The sequence below is a fragment of the Canis lupus genome, chromosome 8, assembly GCF_048164855.1.
Source record: "Canis lupus baileyi chromosome 8, mCanLup2.hap1, whole genome shotgun sequence".
Taxonomy (NCBI): Eukaryota; Metazoa; Chordata; class Mammalia; order Carnivora; family Canidae; genus Canis; species Canis lupus.
The window spans coordinates 20,235,873-20,262,343 of record NC_132845.1 but is presented as its reverse complement, the minus strand read 5'-3'; the positions used below and the strand labels follow the sequence as shown (position 1 = coordinate 20,262,343).

Sequence of the window (26,471 nt, the reverse complement as noted above, 5' to 3'; positions counted from 1 at the left end):
TAAATGTCTAAGGCTTATTAAATGAAAACACCCTTAACAGTTTTATCTCAAGAGTCTGAGCAATAAGAATTTTAAAAAGCTGACAATGAAAAATAGCTGAATATTCTGGGAACTTCCATAATAATAGGAAATGGCATTAACTAGTTACCTTCTTAATCTTTCCCTAAAAATGACTTTTTTAACTAATTAAAAAATTTTAGGGCAATATCTGCCATTAAAAAATGGTGTTTAGAAGGCTGAAAGACTTAAAGAATATGCCTATGGAAGCTTCTTGCTAATTTCTATCTATATAGCACCCAACACTGACTCAACATTCTTTAGGGAGATCGAAATTCCCTGAGAACTAATTTACAACCCTGAATATCTTTTAAAACATGGGCTCCCTTTACCTTCCTCCTCCCCTTGCGTATCAGCCAAGTTCTGTTCTAACAGTGATATTAATAAAAAGTTCAAACAACCACCCCGAACACTAAACTTTCTTAGAGAAGGTCTCCTGCCCTCTACTTTTGGTAGTTAAATTTTTCTTCCTATTACTTTTCTTAGAATTTGTTAACTTGATTGTGAAATCACACCAAGAAATTTTTTTAGTTAAGTAAATACTTCTGATTACTGAGATGAGTTACTGCTTTACTATTTGTTGCAATTTTCCTATAAATGGGTCAATGAGCACCTTTTCTATAAAAGAAATCAACCTCCATCTTTCATATATTAGTTGAGCCAGGTCAATTTTTTTTAATCTACTGCCTACTATTTGCTGGAGAGAGCACTCCTCAAACTCAGAAGGAAAATATTTCCAGTGATCAATACTTTTTCTTAAAAGGGTATTTTTCAAATGAGTAGCTGGACATAAAAAATATAAAATAACTTTATTAAACATACAAATTTAAGAACATTCAAGTTTTTTTTTAAGATTATATTATGAGAATACAGAGCATATTTGTGGCAATGGTTTCTGTATATACTATACTTACCAAATAGGGTAGGTGACATACTTACTTGAATGCACAAAATAACAGAATGTATGTTCTAGATCCCTAAGCTGTTTCTACACTATACTCTATCCCTACTAAATGGGAAAGTTTTCAGCAGATCCATATCCCGTGACTTATTTCTCACAGAGAGCATTTGATATACTGTCATTGATATGTATCATTTTGGAATATAGTAATACATAAATCTCTATCTCTGGTCCTCTTCTACTTTGCGCACTTATCTCTCTTTCCAACGCACCCAACACTCTAGTAGTCAATCTTCCTTGAGCAGGACCAACTTATTTATAACAAGATACAGAGATCCTGATGACTCAACACAGAGGAAAAAATAACCAATAATATTCTCAAGGCTGTATTTACTTTCCCTTTTAGCAGCTACCTAATTACACCTAAGATGGTGAGAAAAAGAAAAGCATTTTGGACTATCAGCCTTCACCTTGGTTCTGCAGCTTCCCTTTAATCGACCAGTGTATGCAGTGAGTTCCCAACTGTAAACACATGCAATATTTAACAAAGTACCCAGAAACTCTGTGGAAAGCACATATTATTTCCAAGGAGAATGTGTTATGTGGGGATGGAGAAAGTGGAAAAATCAAGAGAGAAACCATTAAGAAAAACATGGCAATTCACACAAAAATGCTTTAACAAAATACTTTGAGGATAAGTTAAATTCAATTTTAAGTGATATTACCTCCAACATTTTCTCATTAATGGCTTTTAGTGTTCATAAAAGGTATAATATATGCCTCCAGAAGAGGAAATGATCTCCTTTACCTACAGAATGGTTAGAGCATCAGCACCGGGTTGAGTTTTCTAGAAGTACACATAGCCATAACTTAAAGGAACCAATAAAATAACTCTTTTGACTCATTTAGTCCTGATCACATCTGTTAATTTTAAGACTTACACCTCAGATTCCTATATACTAGGGTAAAACAGTTGCTTTTTCTGCATATGGCAGTGACAAGTAATTAGGGAAGTGAAAGATCTGATTCTACTTGGGTAGATCTTTTTTTTTTTTTTTTGGTACTTGGGTAAATCTTACTCAAAGATCATGTATGTAGTAAGCCTAAAGAACTATCCCAGGTGTCTTTAATCTTAATCCATATTTTAGAATCTGCCAAAGAGCAAATACTAAAATTTTAAAATAAATTATTTATCCTGCCCTGGTCTCTAATCAAGAAGTTATAGCTCTTATAAGGAACTCTTTTTCACCTGTCTCATAATACACAACAGCAAACATTATATGAAGAACAATCATCACAAGCTCATATCTTTAAAAAAAGGATGCAACAAAGCCTCTTCTGCTGTTATTCTTGAAGCTGGATTTAGATCTAGAAGTTTATCAAGAAGGTCATAAGCTTCATCAGGTACCTCATTCCAGCCTTCTAAATCGGCAGTATCCATATTCAAACCACGCCCACAGCCGTTACTGTCCCCTTTACACAGTGAATTCCCTGAGGGCAGTGCTTGAGGTGTCTGTATAAGGTGAGAAGCTTTATGGTCAGTCTTCTCTGAAAAACTTGGGTCATGAGAAGCAGGCCCTTGTGTATCACTTGTTAATTGGGGAGTGTTAGAATTGATACCTCTGAGCTTCTCACAGAGTTTTCTCAAGTCTTGTGCTGGGACTTCTTTGCTACACAATATTGATTTGCCTGAAAAAGAAAAAAACACATGTATTTAATATTATTTGAAAATATCAGAAGTCTCTCATGAGAATCATGCAAGTCCAACCATACACTTTGTGGATCTATTTACACTATATAGAGATAGAGCACCACATGCTAATATTTAAGTTGTGTTTTGTACTACACAGTTGAAGACCAAATCAAAAGTAGGACGTACTAAGCAGAAAGCAGTGACTTACTAAGCTATGTAAGGGATTCACCTGACTGCCTAATTTCTTCAGCTTTACAGTGTCTTTCTGTAATCTGTAATCAGCTGCAGCTCCCATTCCTTCTCCCCCTTCCATACTTGTACATGCCTCTGGCTACGTGGCTCCTATTTTGCCTAGGATCCCCTGCACCTGGGATACTCTAACTTATATCATCTTAAGAGTTATATCTGTGAAGCCTGACACTCTCACAGAGTTGAACATTCTAAACTTCTATTGTACCTATGAAATTTTTTTACTTTCATTAGCCTGTATTGTAACTGGAGGTCTGTTTCACCTACATTATGAGCTCTTTGAAGATAGAGACTATTTCATTTACATTTGAACCACCAAAGCCTGGACAGTGTCTAGTACACAGTAGGCTCTTAGTTAATGTCTGCTGGACTGGACAAAAAAAGCAATACTCAGCCTCTCATGTCATTGTTCAGATATCACATCCTTACAGATGGTGTCCTTGACCAACCTCTGAAATAAGGTGAGTCCTCTTCTCTTCCTTTCCCCTTTTATCTTAATACCACTCGTCTGACAGATTTGTCTCCCCCACTAGAATTTAAGCTCTGTGAGAACAGACTCAATATTAGTACTTGGGCCACATCAACTCCCAACAAATGTTTATGAATGACTTAATAAACCAGAGCTCAGTTTTTAAAAATATAAATGTCTCTGAAACAATTTCCTGACAGAATTATTTTCAGACATGGGCAAAAATAAGCATACAAACAGGCAATACTATATTATCTTGGCCTTATTTCCTTTAGACAGAAATGTGGGAGCATCTGAGTGGCTCAGTCAGTTAAACATCTGCCCTCAGCTCAGGTCATAATCTCAGGGTCCTGGGATCGATCCCCATTTGGGGCTCCCTGCTCAGTAGGGAGTCTGCTTGAAATTCTTTCCCTCTATCTCTTCCCCTACTCTCTCTCTCTCAAATCTTTAAAAAATATATTTTGTTACAGACTACATGTCAGGCATTTGATTTAGCTCAAGGTTTTTCTTCTGAATGTGACAGAACTCAACAAGTACTTGATGACAATCTACAGCGGGGTCAGCTCTAGGAATTAAGGATAGGGAAGCAGGTTATACACAATAGAAGTAAAAGCACTCCCACTGTTAATCTGAAGCAAGTCATTTCTTTGGGTCTTAAAGAACTGTAACTACTGAAGTTTTGAGTCCTTCTGTATTAAGCCCAAAGTTATAATAAGATTGGACTGAAACAGCTGCAGAAGTCCTACTAATAAAACTAAGACAAGTACTACCTGCCATTATTATTTTTCTAAGATGAGAACAAGCATTACAATGATAAGTCTTTAAAAGCTCTTGCCTACTATTGTGACATTCACACTGGGATGTTTTCATGTCACATGTTGTGCTTCCATTGTTGATCCTCATTTAAAACTTTGACTACAGAAAGGGGAGATTTAAGCTCTTCAACAAAATGTTTTGGTGTTCGTTCTCTGATAAGTTTTTTTAAAGATTTATTTATTTATTCATTCATTCATTCATTCATTCATTCATTCATTCATGAGAGAGACAGAGGGAGAAGCAGGCTCTATGCAGGGAGTCTGACATGGGACTCGATCCCGGGTCTCCAGGATCATGCCCTGGACTGAAGGCTGCGCTAAACTGCTGAGCCACTGAGGCTGCCCAGTTCTCTGATAAATTTTATGTTCATAAAATTCTCATGTTATTCAGTAGTAGATAAAAAGTTTTCTTGTCAGTTGAGAATAAACATGTGTAAGAATACAATTTCCAAAGTCTCAATCTTGCCTTCTACTTATGGTCATTTATTTTTGTATGTATGTACTATTTCACCCTATTACCTCAGATAAAATTTTCTTATAGTAGGTACAAAAAAGCACCTACTTTGGAAACTAGGATTTCCAACATATGCTTACAAGAATAACTCCATCAGCAAAGGTGTTCTCCTCATTTTTCTTCCTTCCTACTAACACATATTTTATTATCTTCCCTACTATAGTCCTTATTATGCTGCATCATAATTAACAGTTTACTTGTCAGTATAGAGTAAGATCATTTAAGGCAGGCCCAAGAACACCTGATGCTTAATAAATATACAATAAACAAATTAAAACATACTATTAAAAATATTTATGTAATGAAGTTAAATTATAACTATAGGGAGTCCCTTATTCTTTTAAGATTATAAAATTGAACTTTAAATATTTATTTATTTATTTTTTAAATTTTTATTTATTTATGATAGTCACAGAGAGAGAGAGAGGCAGAGACATAGGCAGAGGGAGAAGCAGGCTCCATGCACCGGGAGCCCGACGTGGGATTCGATCCCGGGTCTCCAGGATCGTGGCCTGGGCCAAAGGCAGGCGCTAAACCGCTGCGCCACCAAGGGATCCCCGAACTTTAAATATTTAAATAGCACTTTGTGCTTGGTAAAATTAAATGATTATATAGAAGTGATGATAAATTATTTTCTTACACAATGCAATTAATTTTAGAGCATCAGAGAAATTTTGTATCAAACACCAGAGAATTTTATGAACACAGAATATGTTTATTTGTAAAGAGAACTTCATCATAATTTGGTTTATAGAGATAATAAAGGCATTTGTTTTGTTCTAGAATATAAAACTGCTTACCAAAAGTTTTAGCAGCTTGGATAGTTTCCCTGGATCCACGAATTGTCATAATTTGAGCCAAGGCAGTTAAATCATCACTTGCTTTATAAAATGGATATCGCCCACTAAGCAAAGAAAGGAATATGACACCTGCAGACCACATGTCAATTGCTGTAACAGAAAACAAACTTTAAAAAAAAAATCCCAAACCTGTAATTTTATCACCAGTAGTCAATGTTATATCCATAGTTCTCAACCTTTGCTGTGCAAATTATCTTAAGCCTTACAAAAATTCTGATGCCCAGGCCTACTGTCTGAGATTCTGATTTCATTGTTCTGGAATAGAGCTCAGGCATCGTACTTCTTAAGTTCCTCAGAAGATATAGTGTGATACCAGGACTGAGAAACACTGGTCCAACATCTTTAATACAGAATACAATGTCTTCTTCCTTAAGCAACATGTTAGTAACTTTAAAGGATATTTTATCATTAGAAAACCATAAATAGAAATATTTTAGAAGATCAAAAGAAATCCAAAAATAGCTATGTGGGAAAAATCTGGATGCTCCTCAAGAATTACATACCATAGTGAAAGTGGTTCATTTTAGTGAAAAATATTGAACATTAGAAGCTTTTCTTCAGCCAGGTGCTAACCCTGACTTCTGCTATAGAAACTTTAATCTCTAGAATTCTGGCAGTTAACATTAAGACCAGCCCAGGCTCATGTTAAGAAAATTTCTCTTAGGGACAGCTCTTCTAATTGTTGACCTCCTAGTATCACCAAGTTATTTGCTCTCTATTGCCTTGGCCATTATATCACCTGCCTTTCCAAGCCTTAAGGCTAAGGTTCCCCAAAGTTCCAATCTCCTCTTCCCCTGTACACTCTCCCTGACTGACTACATCTACCTCATGGCTTTAACCATCTTTTCTGTACTGATGACATTCAACTGTATCTCCAGCCCCAACTTCCCTGAGCTTGACTTTTATTCTATTGAACATCTCTATCTGGGTGTCCCACAAGTATCTCAGACCAATTTACACCCTAATCCACCTTATCTTTCCTTGTAAACCAGTTACTTATTCTCCACCTTAGTCACTGATACCCATTCAAGTCCCCTAAGCTAGAACTCTGATAAACATCCTGGATGTCTTTTCTTTCACCACTCAAAACCCAAATCCCATATCCAATTATCTACCAGGTTCTGCCTTTCCAATCCTTCACCTTTCTTTTTTCTTGTTAATGATGCCCTCATTCAGGCTTTCATCATCTCTCATCTGGACCACTGCAGGCCACCATTCTCCAAAACCTATCCTCTCTGTACACCTACCAGAATGATCCAATTAGAACATAATTATTACCATGTCTCTCCCTTGAATACTTTCCAACACTTAGAGGATACAGTCTAAGCTATTTAACATGTGGGATTCTAATCTATTATCAGGTTTCTCACCATTCCTTCACTTCCATCTTACATTCTAGCAACACTAAACTTACTGTTTCCTATATGACTAGACCATTCTGTTTCTTGAGATTCTCTGCTCATGTATCAATGCCAACCATCCACTCCAGTTTACATTCTCTTCTCAGAGGTTCCCTCTTCCGTGAACTTCCTTCCATATTCCCGTCAGATAGGAATAGTTAGGTGTCCCTAAAATACCCTGTATAAAGATTTATAACCATCCTCAACAGGTTATTATTATTTGAGAGTAAGTAGATACTTTCATTCATTTTTTTGTATCACTAGCAAGTATGGAGTATACACAGTGGATTAATGTATTTCTTTAAAGTCCATAATCCAAGTGAATGACAGGATTCATTTACTCAATGAAATTTTTCCTGGGTTTTGGCTCCATGATAACTTTTGTAGATTATAAAACTTTTCCTTTTTCAAAACTCCTTAATGCTACTGTATTATTTTCACAATAACAAAGAATAATTTTAATCAAACACACAATCATGTGCCTCATAGAAGACTTTTGGGGTGTTGGGCAAACAGATAAAATGCTACAAGTCTTAAGTTAGCAAAGACTACTAAAAACTGTTTTTCTTCCACAAACAAAATTCCTGGAAAAAATCTTCTTGTAAATAGATAAGATGTAATCTATAGGAAAAAAATTCTTACCAAAAAAAAAAAAAAAAGGCTACAGTAGGAGTAGAGATTCTCATTAATAACATGATCTCAAAAATGAGCCTGCTCTATTGCTAGAACGACTTATATAATTTATTAAAAGCACAAAAACCTTAATAGTAAAACAAAGTTCATAAAATAAAATATACCTAGGATAACCAGTTCTAATTGGGTTCTGTATTTCTAGTGCAACATACCTGTAGTTTGATTGGGGCACTTTGTCAAAACTTCTGGTGCTCTGAATCCTGGTGTACCCGCCCTAGGGGCAACCTGTTGCCGCCTTATAATGACGAAATAAGATTTTCTAGTTACGTTAGAGTTTAATTATTTAAGACCAAAAAGTAACATTTATTGATTTATTTCACAGTAAATTCTGCCTTGATATCTATATAGTTATTTATAAAGCAAATGATAATCCAGTGTAATGAAAATCTTAGATTTTGTTTCTACTGGTCCCTCCCCTCTACACCTTGCAAATTACCAGGCCTTATTCCAGAAAAAATTTAAGGTAACTTCCAGGTATAAAAATAGGTAGTAGATGATAACCATAACAGAAAAGCATAATACAACAGAATTTAATACAATAGAATTCAGAGCTATAAAACTTCATTTCTATTTGGAGTGATATCAGAAAATTTCTGATCTACTTAGTCTCTTACATACTTGAGTTACAGGCTCATGAAAGCTCATGCAACTTTTCAAAGAGAGGGAGGAATTTATGGGGCTCAGAGTAGGAAGTGGGAGTGAGAGACACTATTTGGTTCTGGTTATTCTACATAGGTGGGGATAAGGAAAGAAAACAGAAGATTAAATCAGCAATCAAAAATGTACAATTCTAAGGTTCCAAAATAACTATCCCTGCCTCCACCAAAATTCTATGCATGTAAGAGCAAATGTGTTTTTCAAAGAGCATATGAATGTCAAATGAACAATACAACAGATATCATTTTCTCTTCAAGGTACCTCTCCACATCAGTGTCTGTGTTGTTCCTTTCCTTACACTAAATTAACTGCCCACCAAAATCAATGCAATTTCTAATCCTGTCTGGCAGCATGCTGGTGATTTTATAGCACCATCAAAACACATTACCTTGAAAGGCAAATACTGCAAACTTTATCTGTTGCATAACAGTCACAGGTCAGGCTAGCTGGGCAAGAACTGGCAGTTTTCCTCATCACACCACTATTCATAACTTTTGTAGAAATAGCCTTCTTTTTTGTCGCTAACTTTCTAGATAGTACATCCATAGTCTTTGACTGCTTCATAAGCTGTAAAAGAAAAGTCGTATTTCCTATTTTCATGATGTTTAATATGATGTCTTCAAATGCTAGTACGGCAAACATAAAATTGCCGAATGTGCTGTTGGATTTTAAGTGAAGAGGTGTCTATTGAAGTATTTAAGATCTTTTTAGGTTTCTCTGTTGAATAAACATATTAAAATTTGCTAAATAGTCCTCAATTGGTAAATACTTGACTTACACTGTATTAAAACTTCTCCTGATGTTACAAAAGTATAACATAGTTACGTTCTAGTGTCTAACTCCATTTCAGAACTGTAAACTGCACAATTACATTGGCTAAAATCAGTTTTGTTGCTCACGCTATCTAGCTGTTATAGGATATAAGTCAATTTAAAACCAATTAACATTGATTACAATTTCGTAAACTTTACAAACATCTTTACATTATCAACTGTGTGTCAGAAATGTGTTAATTATTAGGAGCTCGCATTCTAGCCAATGAGAAAAAAGACTTTAATATTCTAAATGATCTTTTAGAAAAGAGCAACAATAGTTAGCTAACCAAAAATGATGAAAAATTCCACCAGAAAAGTTCAGGAAAAAACTGGAGAAAATAAAAGTGTTGATAAGATGCTCAAAGCACTAATACCTTCTGCCACAGCAAAACTCTACTTTTAGAAACTTAGTGATAATAAATGCTCAACTACCAATCCCTAAATTCTCTTCAGTGTACGACTGACTGATGATCGCACTATTAAGCTACATTACTTACTTTCACTGCAGGGCTCTCATGTGAAATGGAGCTGTGTATATTGAAATTTCTTTCTCCAAAAACAGAGCGCTGGACAGAAAGGCCTACAGATCCCTCCTACAATACCAACAAAAACAAGGAAAATAAGGATTATATCTGTAACACTTTCTGCCAGCTGTACTCTGCCAGTTTTGAAAGAGTTAAGTGACATGAAACAAAAACAGCTGCATCCAAGTCATTCTCAGGCACCAAAACACTTCTGTGAAAGGAGAAAATAGTCTAGACAGAACTCTTAACACCCATACAATGTTATCAGAATCCACAAATATATATAACTAAAAAACTTAAAAACCACCTGCATGGATGTTACAATTTTGCTGTGCAGCTAAAATGGAGATAGACACTTCAGAATTTTTCTCCTATAACTAATGTTTTCTTTTAAAAAGGACGAACGACTGTTTTGAACTTTATAACATGCAGGGAGAATTTGTTATTTTCCATATTTGTCACATTATGTAATGACAGAGACGTTATAAATCTACCAAGTAATTTCAGTTTTGAAATGGTAAAATGATCCATTATAAATCTTAGTGGAATCTAATCAATTTAATATGCAACAAATGTAAAAAAATTTTTTTAATTACAAGCATCATCCTGGTATTATATCTCCCTCTGTTGGATAAAGCAGTACATTTCTAAGACCATATTAGTATTTAAGAAATAAAAGAGGTAGAACCTTTCCATCTTTTCCTTGTTTAATCTGAGTTTGTGCATTTGTGTAGGGCCTTTTAACAGAAGTTTTCATGGTGGGCTGCTGATCCAACTCCTTAGGTGCTGCTGGGCCACTCAATGAAATCTTGTTTCCTGTGATTACATGGGATTTATTTTGTGAGCAGCTTTCCTGCTGAGCTTCAGACTGGACAAATTTGAGAAGCTCTATTTTCGTATCATGGGTTCCTTGGGCCAAACCAAAGTCTACCAGTGCGTACCTAAGACAACAAAAAGTAAGCATCTTTACTTCTTTGTAACCACTAAAGCTTAGTAACATTGTAATATGCTCAAGTCATATTCATACAAAAAGTGTAATTCTTTAGGGGATCATTAAGAATGTATAACATTCTTGAAAAAAGATTAAAAAATGAATTTATAAAGAAGGTGATGATTTAATAGCTAACTAGGCTTGAAAAGTAAGGAATGATATATCCCACACACACACAAAAATCTTTCTCTCCTTTCTCCAATACCCTGTGCTGACAAGGCAGACAAGGATTGCGGGATAGAAGCCCAATCCTTTGTTCTCTTACAATGGCAGAGATGGCATCACAGATAATTTTTAATTAAATACGCTTGAAAGAAAAATAAACTAGATTTATTAAAGAAAACTAAAGGGAAAAGTCAGAAGTATAAATTTCAAGAAGTTATAGTTCTGTACTTCCTACCATATAGTATGATCCACTGTATATTGAATAGTATTTAAGTTAGGTATTCAGCTTACAATGCCTCTATCAGCATAACACACACACACACAACATATAATATACATAAAACACAACTTTAGTGTTGAAACAGGAAATTGGCTACCATGACACCCAGAAATAAGACAAATGTGAAGGTCGAAAAGGCCTAGACCTTCTCTAAGTTGTTTTTGTTGTTTGTTTGTTTGTTTTTTTTAAGATTTTATTTATTTGACCAAGGAGGGGAGAGAGAAAGTGTGTGTGTGTGCGCGCGCGCGCGCGCACGGATGCACGCACGCACAGGTAGGCAGAGCGCCAGGGAGAGGGACAAACAGGCTCCCTGCTGAGCAGAAATCCTGATATGGGGCTTGATCCCAGGACTCCAGGATCATGACCTGAGCCAAAGGCATACATTTAATGGACTGAGCTATCCAGGTACCCCCCCCCCCTTTCTAAAAGTTTCTTTTAGCTAAGTTCTATTTTCACTGAACTATGGTATATCTAATGATGTACACTGCTTTACCAATACAATTTTATCTTTTATTCAATGTATTTCCATTCCCCAATCACAATGAAAATTTGAACAACAACAAAAAAATCTGTCATGGCTGTTGCAGTATGTTCTGTATCTTCGAGATGAACCCCATAGCACAAATTCATTCAAGTTATAATTATTTTCTGGTAACTTTTCATACTTACTTTTTCAGGCGCCTATTAAATAAAAAATTGCTGGGTTTAACATCACGGTGAACAATACCAAACTGATGAATGCGTTTCAAAGCTTTGAACAGATTAAACATATATTCCCGTACTTCTTGAAAGGAAAGAGAATTCAAAATGTCCTAAAATAAAGTTATGAATAAGGTCATAAAATTGTTTTCAATTAAATATTTAGCCAATAAGAATTAAGGAAGTATTAAAACCTACCAAAAAAGACTCATGCTCCAGATATGGCATAGCAATAACCACATGATCATTTTTCCTAAAGCAGTATTTAACTCCCATGACATTGTCTTGCCCCCTAGTGGAAAAATGCATAATGAACTTTAGAGAAAAGGTCAAATGAAACTTTATGCTCAGTTTCTTTAAAAATGAAATTTTAGCAATGCATAAATAATGCTAGAAAACTACTTAAAACCACCAATTGGTGGGATAGTATACATGTTTATAAGTGACTTGTACAAGATAGTTTTTTTAAAAAGCACCAGTTATGAGGTTACTATAATTCAAACATCAGAGAATTAAGAGTTTTAATTGGGGAAGTGGCAGAATGAGGACAACATAAATAACAAGAATGAATTAATAAGCTTTAGTAGCCAATAAAATAGTATTAGTAATAAGTAAGTTGATTAAAAAATTATAGCTAACATTTATTGAGCATTCACTATATGTCAAGCTTTGATCTAAGCAAGCATTTTACATTTATTAACTAATTCACTTAATCCTCACAACAGCCCTATTGGGACAATGCTATTATTATTTCCTCCCCCTGTGTATAAAATGGAAATTGAGACACAGAGAGGCTTAGGAACATTTCCAAGGATACTAAACTAGTAAGTCATAGAGGCAGGACTTGAATTAGATCTATGCTCTTAACCGTTCTGCTATACTGAATCATAAAAGATAGGGAAAATAGGGTAAAGTTGACTTCCATGGTTTTGAGTCCAAGTAGTAAAACATGGATACCAACAAAATATGTGGAAAAAAAGCATTGAAAACCAAGACATCATTCTAATAAAAATTTCTAGATAAAGAATACATCTTATGTGAGAAGTGAGAGGTCAGTGCCAATACTTGCAGAAAAGTGATACCTAAAGGCTCTGAAAGATTTGAGAAAAAGAGAAAATTTGAGTCTTGGAAAAGTCTCGAGTTGGAGGGCAAAATATGGAAGAAGGAGCAGAAAGCCCAGAGAGAGATGCCACCCAGGTGAGGAATTTTAAACAAAGTAGTAAATAAATAGTACGGAGGTCATGAGAATAAGGACTGAGGGAAGGCTTTTAATTTGGCAAAGAGGAATTAACTGGTAATTTTTCAGAGAGCAATTTAAGTGGAAAGGAAGAGGCCAAATAGGACTTACGGAGGGAAAACAGGATACAATAGAAGCAGAACATACAATTTGCCTGAAATATCTGGCAAAGAAAAGAAGAAAAACCAGTGTGGGAGCTAGAAAGGAAGCAAGACCAGATAAAGACTTTTTTTAGCATGTACTTTTTTGAAGTACATGGAAAGGAAAAGTGGTAGAGAAAAATATTTATGGAAAAAGAAACAATTTTATTCAGGTGACTAACTAGAATGTATGTAATTATGTCTTAGAGAGGCCAACTCATCCTCCTGTCTTCTCTAATATACAGAAGGGTGAAACAAAGAAATAGGCTTGTTCATTCATCCAATAAATATTTAGTATTTAATAAATAATAAATACAATTATTTGGTAGACACCATGTTAGATACTAGGAATGGGAAGGTGAATTAAAATTAATGTGGTATCTGCCCTCATGGAGTTTACTATCTAATGAACAATAACATATAAGGTAACATGACAGGTTATAAGGGCTTTGAAAGAGATCAAAAGGTGCTGTGACACTAACAACTGAATCTAATTTAATTCAGAAGACATCTTTGTTTTTTGTTTTTAAGTGGGCTCCACTCTCAGAGGAACTCAGGACCCCGAGATCAAGATCCATGCTGAAATCAAGAGTCAGATGCTTAACTGATTGAGCCACCTGGGTGCCCCTCAGAAGACATCTTTGAAGTGGTGCCACTCCTGGTCAGATCAGAAAGAATAGGGGTCAGCATGCAAAGATTGGGAGAGGTCTTACTGGGAACAGTATGGGTAGTGAAACTGAGATGAGAAAGCGTGAGACAAATTTGAAGATACTAACACAGAGAAAGGGAGGTGGGAAGAATGGCATAGGATAAGGTTGGATTTTTTTTCCCCAAAGGACACTGGGAAACCATTAAAGGATTTTAAGTGATGGAACTAATAGTATACTATTTATATTATATACATACAAATTTTTAGATTTTAAAGATCACTCTGGCTGTTTTGTGACCATGGGATTTAGGGGGAAAGAAAAGAAGGCTATTTTAGTAATCTAGGATTGGTCTGAGGTGTGGTTGAGAAGACAGAAAAACATGGATAGGTTTTTAGACAATATTTTGGATCCAAAATGGCCAAGATTTGATAATAGATGCTGAGATGAGCAGACAAAAACAGGCTGTTGCAATAGGGGTTTTTTGGGCGAAGGAGTATTAAAATTAGTTTACAGAATATTAGGCTTGAAATATTTATTAGGTACTCAAATAGATGTCAAATCAGCAGGTGGGTGTATACAAATCTAGAGGTAAGAGGTCTGAGGCAAGATATATACTTACAGGAATCATTACCATACATTTAAAGTCACAAGGAAATACAGAGAAGAGTTCAGAGCAAAAAAGCCCAAGATCAGGCACCAAGAAACTCCAACATTTAGATATCAGGTAGATGAGGAAGAACTGGCAAAAGGATATTAAAAATGAAAGGCCAAATAAAGCACAGAGAAAACAAGGAGTATGTGGCAGTACAGAAGTCAAAAGACGAAAGACAATGGTTCAAATCAAAACACTGCCTAGGGTTCATGTGAAGAGAAAAGACAAACCTGGCAAAACGGAAGTCCTGGTTAACGCTATCTAAAGTAGTTTCAGTTTAGCATAGAGAACAGCAGATACTGTGAGTAGTGAAGGTAGGGTGTGGAAGTGAAAACAGTGTATGTAGATCATTTTTGGGAAGTCTGGCTGGGAAAGGCAGCAAAGACAACGGAGCAGCTGGAAGAGGGATGACAGTAGAGGGAGAATGACCTAGAAGAGTGAGATCAATGTGGAAGACATGCCAGATATTTCTGTTGTTCAAAATAAAGTAAGAGATGAGGCTGTCAATGGCTGGGGAGATGTGAAATATGAATTCACTACATTTAAAAAAATATCTAGACCATGGTTTATGATCTGGCAGGAAAATTAGAAAAAGTGGTAAGAGAACAGGAAGTCGAGCTTAGCCCCAAGGGTAATCCACCCTAAAATTATAAATTTAATTAACCATTCCAACGTTACAGGAAAAGTGCTACCAAATTGCAAACACCTGACTGAAAAATGTCTAATTCATGGATATTCTCATATATAGCCGGTTCAATTAAAATATCTTTATATTACCTACCCAGCCACTGTTAGACACTGAAGTTCAGCTGCAATTCTTATAGGATGACTTGTTGGAATTAAGTGTTTTAGAGCAATTTTCTCTTCAGGTCCTACTCGTAACTGTGCTGTGGCCAAATAAACAGAGCTAAAAGTGCCTGTAAAACAATTTATTAGATTTTTCAGTATTTGGTTTCTTTAAATGCTAATGAAATGATGCTAAAACAGATCCTAAAAACTGTTTGGAACCCATAAAGTTATCCTAATCTATCATTAATATATTTAATTATATTAAACATAAAGAGTAACAACATTTATAAATATATCTTTCAATTTTTAATAAATTCTTACTGTTCTCAGTTCTTTATAGGGTATGTTAATTTACCAAAGCTCTAGAGTAAATCTGTTTGCCTGGGATAGCACAACATATTTCCATGGTCATGGGCAGCCCAGGTGGCTCAGTGGTTTAGTGCTGCCTTCAGCCCAGGGTGTGATCCTGGAGACCCAGGATCGAGTCCATGTCAGGCTGCCTGCATGTAGCCTGCTTCTCCTTATACCCCGCCCCTCTCTCTCTGTGTGTCTCTCATGACTAAATAAACAAAATCTTAAAAAAAAATTTCCGTGGTCATAATCCATTCTAGTATTTTTCTATAATACTGTCATTTGAAATGACTTTAACATTTGGATATAGGTCTATTAGAAGCAGAAATATTTATAGGATTTGGGGGAAAAGACAAAAACACCTATGCTTTTAAATTTAGCATTAAACAAAACAAAGGAGTTGGTGGCCAGTTAAATTTGAGAAATACGGAGTTAAAACAAATTGATAAATTTTTTTTAAATTATTTTATTTTATTTATTCATAGAGACAGAGAGAGAGAGAGAGAGAGAGAGGCAGAGACACAGGCACCATAGAGAGAGCCTGACGTGGGACTCAATCCCGGGTCTCCAGGATCATGCCCTGGGCTACAGGCGGCGCTAAACCGCTGCGCCACCAGGGCTCCCCGATAAATTTCTTTCCTACAAAAATTTCCTACAAAAATTTCCAGAGCTTTAATGTGTTTAAGTACATCATGAGGGCAGCCTGGGTAGCTCAGCGGTTTAATGCCACCTTTGGCCCAGGGCATGACCCTGGAGACCTGGGATCGAGTCCCACGTTGGGCTCCCTGCATGAAGCCTGCTTCTCCCTTTGCCTGTGTCTCTGCCTCTCTGTTTCTCATGAATAAATAAATAAAATCTTTAAAAAACAACAACAAAAAGTACATCATGAATAACCAAAAGGGAGCTATATGTAAGTACTGTATTTTCTAAACTTAGACCATCCTCCTGTCTTCCCCCACTCCAGGAATAACTATCAATTTGTTAGGACAAATGGATTCCAGAACAGAATTTTTGAACACTAAGTTAGTGTTCAAAAAAGGTAAGGATAAGATGTAAGGAACTACTTCTTGCATCCCAAATCATCTCATCTTCTAATTCTTCTGCTCCCAATGACCTAGGCTTTTCTTATCTGATACTTTTCATTGTGAAAAGCAATGAAGTAATTGGAAGGTTTTTGGGTTTTTAATTAGGCATTTCCCAACATAGCCATCAAAAACTTTTATTTGATGGCTTCACCCTTCATTCAGCCAACAAGACTGCCAGTCTCTTAATGACATTTATTTTAATACTGACCATCTTTTTTTTTTTAACTTACTTATTGGCGGGGGTAGAGGGTAGGGGGAAGATAATCTCAAGCAGACTCCCCACAGACCCAGGGGCCCAGTGTAGAGCTCAATCCCATGACCCTGAGATCATGACCTAAGCCAAAACCAAGAGGCAAACGTTTAACCAACTGACCCACCTAGGTGCCCCAATACTCTCTTATAAATATTGTACCACTTTATTTTCATCATTTTGCCACCTTAAGTTTCATAAATGTTTCAACATACAGTTCTATCTGACTATAATGGAGAAAGGAAAAGTCTTCCCTTGATCAAACTCTCCCATATGCATTTAGAAATTTTCATTTTTAATAATTATCATTAATGATATATTAGTATACCAATACTTTTAATAGTATAACAGCATAAGGATTAAAACAGGACTGTTCATTTTACTGTAAATACTTATTCTTTCATTCTTTCCAGGGAAAAAGAAAACCTGATATCATAGTTAGTAATAGGACCATGTTCTTAATATTTTTAAAAGGATATACTTTTCAATAGGAAATAGTAATGAAAATCAAGATTATACAAAGGAAAAGAAACTTATAAATAAAGTAGATCTCTAAGTTACCTTCTCCAATTTTGTCCTTAATCTTAAACAGATTACCAAGCTGTGGTACAGCTTCATAAAGCTTCTCGATATCTTTTTTAACACCTATCAAGGAAGAATTTATAGTTATAATTAATGAGTGTATTTTATACTTTATTAAAATAAACTCAATGAAATAAATTCTAAAACAAGAATAAATTACAAATTAAAACATAGCTATAATAAATCTTAAAATCATGGTAAAAATATTTAAAACCCTGTTAGATTGCTATAACACACACACCTTCTTGAACAAACAGGTAAAACTGTTAAGTCCTAGAATCACACACATCGAATTTTTATTACTCTGGAATTAAATACTAACAGATACACTGCCGTTGTATAGAATACAACACAATAAAGAAGCTAAATTTAGGGATCCCTGGGTGGCGCAGTGGTTTGGCGCCTGCCTTTGGCCCAGAGCGCGATCCTGGAGACCCGGGATCGAATCCCACGTGGGGCTCCTGGTGCATGGAGCCTGCTTCTCCCTCTGCCTGTGTCTCTGCCTCTCTCTCTCTCTCTCTCTCTGTGACTATCATAAATAAATAAAATAAAAAAAAAAATTAAAAAAAAAAAAGCTAAATTTAAAAAATAACTAAACAATTTGTCCTGCGATCACTAGATGGCATGACAAGGACACAATGCAATCTTTTTGAAAATATTTCTCTCTCCCAAAGACACAAAATCTTAAAAGCTTGGGAAAGTTTTATATATTGAATAGTCATAGTATACCTTCAGAGAGAAAAGTCTACCAAACTCTCAGGAATGTTAGAAATATTTTTAAAGAATTGTCCCAATTATCAATAGTATCCTCTATCCTTGAGAGCAAATATGATAAATTTCTACTTTTAAATAAATATAAGCTCTCCACAAAAATATACATGCTTAAGAATAAGGAGAGGCAGTAAAATCAGGTGTGATAAACTACTGGATATAAAAAGAAAGCTACATATTTAAAAGCCATCGGATTTTATTACAACATCTAAACCAATCATCAGCTACTTTTTAAGTTATAATAATCTGAATAGTATATATAATGGTTTAAGACGCTATCAAATCGCTTTCACCTGTATTATCTTTTCAGATCTTCACAATAGCACTGAGATAATGGCAGAACAGAAATTATCCTGATTTTCAGATAATAAAACCCTATTCAGGGAAGTGAAATCATTTGTCCATTTAATAAACACTGTATTTTAAAAATGCTCAGTGATGGGTAAGTTAAAAAAAAAATTTGGTGCAGCCCCTGTTCTCTTAGAGCTTAGTCTAATTGAAAAAAAGATTAACCTCACTCTGAATACAAAACAGTAATTGTAGTAATACAGGCAATGCACATATTACTAGATAGCAGGAGGGGGAGGGGAACAAACACATCTGAAGGTACCAGGAAGCTTCAGGGAACAGTTAAGCTGTGTTTTGAAGCACCAAGTAGAAAAAGTGATGAGGAATTTTAGGAAGAACTACGTCTGCAAAGACATACAAAAGGAAAAAGACATGGATTATTTTCTGGGGAGAGGCAGGTGAGGAAGTAATGAAATTCAATGTGGCTGAAGAAGGGAAAGACAGAGAATGCAAGTGAAAGCTATGGAAAACTTTTAAGCAGAAAAATAAGTAGAGGATGAATTTGAAGGGAGGAAATACAACATTAAGACCTGGAAACTAGAGGTGCCTGGGTGGCTCAGTTGGTTAAGTGTCTGCCTTCAGCTTAGGTGATGATCCTGGGGTCCTGGGATCAAGCCCCACCTACATCACTAGGCTCCCTGCTCAGCAGGGAGTCTTGCTTCTACCTCTCCCTCTGACCTTCCCCGCTGCTTGTGCTCTTGTGTGTGTGCTGGCTCTCAAATGAATTAAAAAAAAAAAAAAAAAAAAAAGAACTGGAACTAAATAACAGGCCAAGAAGATCTAGTCCAGTATTCTTTCAATCCATCTTATATCAATCCATCTAAGCATGGGAAGAACTAACTTTACCATCTACTTCACAGGGGAACTGGAGAAGCTTCATGAGTTTCATTCAATACCAGAGGCAAGAATATAACAGTAATTTGTTATCAGTCTGGGAGATGGGAGGCTTAAATTAAAATCCTGGCTCCAATATTTAACAGGCAGCACACAACTTACTGCTTTGAGCCTTAGTCTCTTCATCTACAGCGAAGGGGCAATAACTATACCCATGCCACTGACATACTGTGAGGATTAAATGAAATAATATACCCAAGAGAAGCTCTTAACACAATGCCTGGCACATAGTAAATATTAAATAAAAGACAGTGGTAATTCTTAGTGCTGTAGTTATTGTTATTTCTTCAGCACTTTTGCTTTTATTATTCCCTCTACTTGAAATCTTTTTCCCAAATAGTTTCATGTGGCTGGCTCAATGGTCAGTCTTCTCTGACACCCTAATTAAAATACCATTCCTCTCATTACTCACATTACCCTGCTCATTGTCTTTGGAGTGCTTATCCACTATAAAATCGTCCTGTTTGTTTGCTCTCTGCCTCCTCCCACCAGAATATAAGCTCCACCAGTACAGTTCTCTGTTTATATAATTTACCACCATACATTCAGCTCCTAGTTAGAACAGTGCCTGCCATGTTTGTTCAATGAATAAATTATTACTATCATTATGGGCACTGAGAGCTGTAGGGAAAAAAAACCCCAAAGTTTAGAAGTTACAAAAGAGTGAAGCCAAAGACAGTAGCAACCACTTACCAGCTACCACACTACTTCACTCTAAAAACCAAAACCAAGGCCTGGGGGAAAAGCCAGCTTTCTAGCAGTCACAGTTGCCACAGTCAATTGCAATCTTTCCTAATGAGTGTCAATTCCAACCAGTTTCAAATTCCAGTGTCACAGGGTAAAATGATATGTTCAATTTTATATTACACTTCCTTGATTCTGAAACACATTTTAAAAAATCTGAAATTGGGATGCAACCTACAATTATTGTTGGCCAGCATCAAAACTTACAGAACAGGTATTAGTACCTTAAAGAAATCCAAGAAATCATAAAGGAGCATTCACATTTAACCCTTACGAGCAAATGGTTTTAGGGAGACATGGTAAAGGTAGTGAAGGAGAAATCAAACATAGGTTAGCTCCCTGTAATTGAGCTCCCATTAAGAATGACTCTAAAAGGGAAGCCCAGGTGGCTCAGAGGTTTAGCGCCACCTTCAGCCCAGGGCGTGATCCTGGAGACCCGGGATCAAGTCCCACGTCAGGCTCCCTGAATGGAGCCTGCTTCTCCCTCTGCTTTTCCCTTTGCCTCTCCCTCTGCCTGTGTCTCTGCCTCTCTCTCTCTCTCTCTCATGAATAAATAAACAAGTAAATCTTAAAAAAAAAAAAAAAGGCTCTAAAAAGATAAACTTCAAAGAAATTCTGCATCACTAATGTATAGAGAACAATATTGTGGGGGGGGGGGGGGGGGAATAGGATATCAAAGAGCCTGAGTACAGGGGATCCCTGGGTGGCTCAGCGGTTTAGCACCTGCCTTCGGCTCAGGGCGTGATCCTGGAGACCCGAGATCGAGTCCCACGTCAGGCTCCCTGAATGGAGCCTGCTTCTCCCTCTGCCTGTGTCTCTGCCTCCCTCTCTCTCTCCGTGTCTCTCATGAATGAATGAATAAATAAAATCTTAAAAAAAAAAAAAAAAAAAAAAAAGAGTCTGGAGTACAAAAATGACTCAGGAGAGAAAGATGTGAAATATTCGTATTCCTTTTTTATTTTAATTCCTTTTAATGTAATTTAATTAATAATTTAAGAATTATTCAATTAGATCTAAAAGAACTCTTTCAAAAAGTATAAAATAAAAAATTCTAAGTGATAAGTAAGCATTGTGTTATAGTATAACTGGCGGCATTTCTTTTTTTAGCATTTTTGCATAGTACATAAAATGGTATATCTAACAATCAATGGTATTTGTATATGATGAAATATGTTAAGAAGCCTGTTTGTAGTCTTTTTATTACTAAACATATCAAATTAATAAAGTTTGTGTGCATGTTATATTGTATGTGTATATATGATCAATACCAAAAGCTTTGTAGTAGTATGATAAAGAGTTGTGTGTCTACTATTTTCATGTGACTATTTAAATTTCAGTTAAAATTTTAAAAAATTAAAAAGTTCCTCATTCACACTAGCCACAGGTGACAACAAAGAGACATTTTCATTATCACAAAAAGTACTATTGGAATGTTGATATAGAAGAAAACCTAGATTCAATGGTTATCACTAAACCACATTAATGTCCAGTTTCTTAACCTGCAAACAAAAGGGTCATATTAAATGAACTTTACTTCCAAGTCTACTGAGTTCCGTATTTTGGAACTTCCTTCTGTAGTAGCATGAGCTGGCAGTCAGTGGTAGAGATGCTAGTTAACTACTAGAAATCAACAGAGAGAGATTTTATGTAATAAAGAACTACTGTAATGCACAAGTCATGTGAATGACTATGTAGCTCAATGTGCTTCCAAATCACTCACTACTAACCTACTATGTACTTACCTATCTTTATAAAACCCAAAATATGTTTGTATTAATTTCCAGTCACTACAAAACAACTTTGACATTTTTAAACAACAGTAAAACTTTCTGACAACCAAACTGAAGGCAAAATCCTCAATTCTGAAATGGAGATGAGAGTAAACAGCAGAAGAGAGCATTAATGTTAAACGATGGAAAATACTAATGAAGACAGATGAATGAATATATACTCTGAGGATTAGGGCAAGACCCTGAAAAGTCTATAAGCCAAAAAATTATGTAAATGCCTATTTTTTTTTTTTAAAGATTTTATTTATTTATTCATGACAGACACAGAGAGAGAGAGAGAGAGAGAGAGAGAAAGAGAAAGGCAGAGACACAGGCAGAGAGAAGCAGGCTCCATGCACGGAGCCTGACATGGGACTCGATCCTGGGTCTCCAGGATCACACCCTGGGCTGAAGGCAGGCACTAAACCGCTGAGCCACTGGGGCTGCCCTAAATGCCTATATTTTAAACATAAAGGTCTAGGCTTCTGCTTTGAAATTTTAAGTAAAAATTTTTTTCCTGCTACATAATATACCCAAATGGCTTTAATACAGCAAGAGCCTCCTTATACTCCCTGTTTTCATCATTGCTGGCCTGTGTCATCTATTTGTAACACAGCCAGAGTAATCCTGTGAGAGGTACATCATTGTATCACTATTTTGCTCAACCCATAGGAGCTTAATAACTTGCTTCATATAAAAGCTAAGGAACTACCTCTTCTCCTCACACCTCTCTGTCATCACTCCCGTCACCCTCCAGCTTGTAGTCACAAGGACTGCCTTGCTATTCCTAAATGATCGGCACACTCCCATCTGAGGGCCTTCTCCCTTGCTGTTTCCTCTGCCTGGAATGCTTTCCCCTACATAGCTCTCTAGCATCTTAAAGTCTTAGGTCAAATGTGAAGTCTTCTGTGACCAATTACACTTATTAAAAATCACAATGTCCTCCTCTAACACTTCCTATCTCCACTTCCCTTCTATATTTTCTTCACAGTACTAACTACTTTTGAACATACTATTTCTTTTATTGTCTATCTTTCCCTTAGACAGAGGGCAATGGTTCTTTTCTGTTGTATGCACTGATTTATCCCAGTACCTAGAGAAGTAATTGCACATAATAAACATTTAATATTCATCATATAAATGAAATGTTTTCAATTACCAAGGAGTAAAACTGACATTCTAGGAACATATGTGATGCTTATTCTGGAGCTTCATGTACTGCCTGACTTACATTCCTTAAACTAGGAAGATCATATAATTTAGTCCAAATTGAGGCACTCTTTGAGAGTGAAAATGGGGCACTAATAATAATGACAGTGTGACAATAAGCATAAACTGGATCTGTCCCAGGCATATCATATGGCACCTATAACCTACTTCAGTAGTATGAGCTAAGAGCATCCATATAACACACCAAATGCATGCCTTATGGTATAGTTCAATAATACAGAGGAACATAAACATTTAATACCATGCCCAGTACTTTGTTCGTTGGAGCATTTTTCTTAATAGGAAAAAATGGAAAATTGAACTTTTGTTCAATAAAAAAAGATAATTAAATCATAGCATACTATGCAATGAAACATTAGGCAGTTAACTTAAATCAATCTGTAGATTATTTAAATATATAGGAAGTGTTCAGGTTATATACTGCTAATAAGGATTAGGAATAAATTGGTTACAATCCTAATTTTTTTTTTTTTTATGTACCGCTGTATGAAAGGAAGACTAAAGGACTGTAACAAAATGTAACAGTGGCAATATTTGTATAGTGAGATACTATTTCCTTATTTTGGTTTTCTATACTTTCTAAATTTTAAGTATAATTTTTATCAAAAAAAGCTATACAATGTTGACAAATCTCCCAAAACAAAAGATCATTATTCATCCATTACACTAAATATTTTACTTAAATCCTTGCATTAGGGCAGCCTGGGTGGCTCAGCGGTTTAGCACCTGCCTTCAGCCCAGGGCCTGATCCTGGAGACCCGGATCGAGTCCAGCATCGGGCTCCCAGCGTGGAGCTTGCTTCTTCCTCTGCCTGTGTCTCTGCCTCTCTCTCTCTCTGTCTCTCATGAATGAATAAATAAAATCTTAAAAAAAAAAAAAATCCTTGCATTAAACCACTCATTCAAGTATTCTCAAGCACCTACTATGTGCAACACACTATTAGGTTCTGGGAATATAAAGATGTATAAAAAGTTCCCACCATTCAAAAGTTATTCCATCAAGGGAAAGTAAATCATATTAGATCATGAAACAGTTATGGGCCTGGATTTCATCAGCTTTACTCCTGACTAAAGCTATTTTTTGATATAACCTTAGCTTTTACCAAGAGTCATTAAAAAAAGTTATGACTAAAATTTCAGGATGTTTTATGAATTATCAAAGATACTGCCTATAAGGTTCAATACTGTTACATAAAAGCCACAAAACTTTAGCATTTTAAGATTGTTCTAGTAGCAGTGTATCAGATGAACTGTAGGATGGAAAAGAAGTGAAAGCAGGTAGTTTAGATATGAAACTTCATTGCAATTCAGGAGCAAAGTGTAAGGGAATGAATGACTGTAGTAGAAGTGGGAATGGAAAGAAGCAATGCCAAACATATTAAAAAAAAAAAAAAAAAGATAAAGCTGGGTAACTGAATATGGGGAAAATTACAATTCTAAGTGAAAGGGCAGCCCGGGTGGCTCAGCGGTTTAGCGCCACCTTCAGCCCAGGGCGTGATCCTGGGGTTCTGGGATGGAGTCCCAGCATGTTGGGCTCCCTGCATGGAGCCTGCTTCTCCCACTGCCTATGTCTCTGCCTCTCTCTCTCTCTCTCTCTCTTTCTCTCTCTGTGTGTGTCTTTCATGAATGAATGAATAATGAATGAATGAATAAAATCTTTAAAAACCAAAACAACAACAAAAACCAAATCTAAGACATCTCTAAAGTTTTAAGCATAAGTAAGAGGAATAATAGCGGCTTTCATTACCAAAAATAGGAACATCAGAAAGGGTACTCATTTTGATACCAAAGAAGAGTTTAGTTTTAGTCAAGAAGCAAAAGCATGTAATGTCATTTTTCCAGGGTGTTGTTAAAATCTATTTTGGATAAATATATGTCATGGATAGAAGGTCAAAAGTAATATCTTTTGGGCAAGCACTAAATATGTTTAAAACAAAGATGGAAAAGAAGATTTAGCTACCTTTTAAGGGGAAAAAAAAGGTCAATTGGAACTCCACTATTTAAGGAATATTTATTAAATGCCTGTTATGTCCCAGACACTCCTAGAGGAGGAATGAAAGTGTGTATTTTAGTGTATAAGATCAGGTCTCATTTGCACCTCTCCTTCTCACTTCAGGGTCTTGGTTAGGGTCAAACAACACTTCAGGATGTTACACTGAGATACAGTGCTTTACTATTGCTACAACCATTTATTTTTGTCAGTGAATTCTGCTTTTCAATATTTTAAGTAAAAACCCCTCCAACGTTGACTTCTAAATCCAAGTTTAATGCAATACAGTGTGTAGAGATAAGAACACAGGTCTAGGAGAAAAGAAATTTTAGTTTGGGCATCAACAACTGTGTTCTTGGATAACCACCAATATTTAGACCTTAGCAACATCATCTGTAAAAGGACATGGATGGACTGTAATCCTAAAATGCACTCCAATCCTAAATCTAGATCTCAGGATGCTTTATTGATTTGTTGTTTTTTTTTTTTTTAAGATTTTATTTATTCATGAGAAACACACACACACAGAGAGAGAGAGAGAGAGAGAGAGAGAGAGAGGCAGAGACACAGGCAGAGGGAGAAGCAAGCTCCATGCAGGGAGCCCGACGCGGACCCGATCCCAGGTCTCCAGGATCACGCTCTGGGCCACAGGCAGGCGCTGAACCGCCGAGCCACCCAGGGATCCCCCTGCTTTACTGATTTGTAAAAAATATTCCCATATATAAACATACAACTCCCTCTACCATTCAGGAAGTTCCTTTTTAAGGAAAAATAATCAAGATGACAGAACTGTAGCCTGCACGTCCTTGGAATTAAACACCTACCTGGTAGTTTAAAATTCTGCTCATGTTTTTTAACGAGCCATCCACCTGAACCTGGTCACGACGCCGGGGAGAAAAAGCCATTGGTTGATCCATGTGAATCCCCAAAGACGCCTCCATCACAAAACAGGTGGGATGCAAAATGCCAGCCAAGGGGTCATGTCCACAGGGGGAGCAAAGCAGCTGCGAAAATTAGAATACTGGAGAACACGAGAAGTTTAAATCACTCACTATTGAACCAAGCACTAAAAGACGCCACTGTCCCCCAAGGGGCAAACATTTAAAAGCGCCCCATATGTGTAAATCCCCAAAGGTGGGAAACCCGTGGGCTATTTCTAAGGATTCCATTTGCTTCATTTTCACCTTCCAGAAACACAGGCAGGGGGA

General features: G+C 36.2%; 1 protein-coding gene and 1 long non-coding RNA gene across 2 annotated transcripts in view; one reads left to right on the top strand and one right to left on the bottom strand.

Annotated features, from left to right (window-relative positions):
- Nucleotides 1-15,046, top strand: part of LOC140637943 (uncharacterized) — a 40,421-nt gene extending 25,375 nt beyond the window's left edge. The window contains exon 4 of the long non-coding RNA XR_012035063.1: nucleotides 13,691-15,046. This is a non-coding gene — a long non-coding RNA (uncharacterized lncRNA). The remainder of the gene's footprint in view (nucleotides 1-13,690) is intronic.
- On the bottom strand, nucleotides 848-26,471 carry CDC7 (cell division cycle 7). The gene is given in 12 exon segments (XM_072834461.1): nucleotides 848-2,647; nucleotides 5,499-5,648; nucleotides 7,804-7,886; nucleotides 8,697-8,875; nucleotides 9,621-9,716; nucleotides 10,336-10,588; nucleotides 11,753-11,895; nucleotides 11,981-12,074; nucleotides 15,243-15,378; nucleotides 17,498-17,581; nucleotides 26,088-26,120; nucleotides 26,123-26,471. Coding segments are annotated over 12 exon segments (1,728 nt in total). The 5' UTR covers nucleotides 26,205-26,471; the 3' UTR covers nucleotides 848-2,252.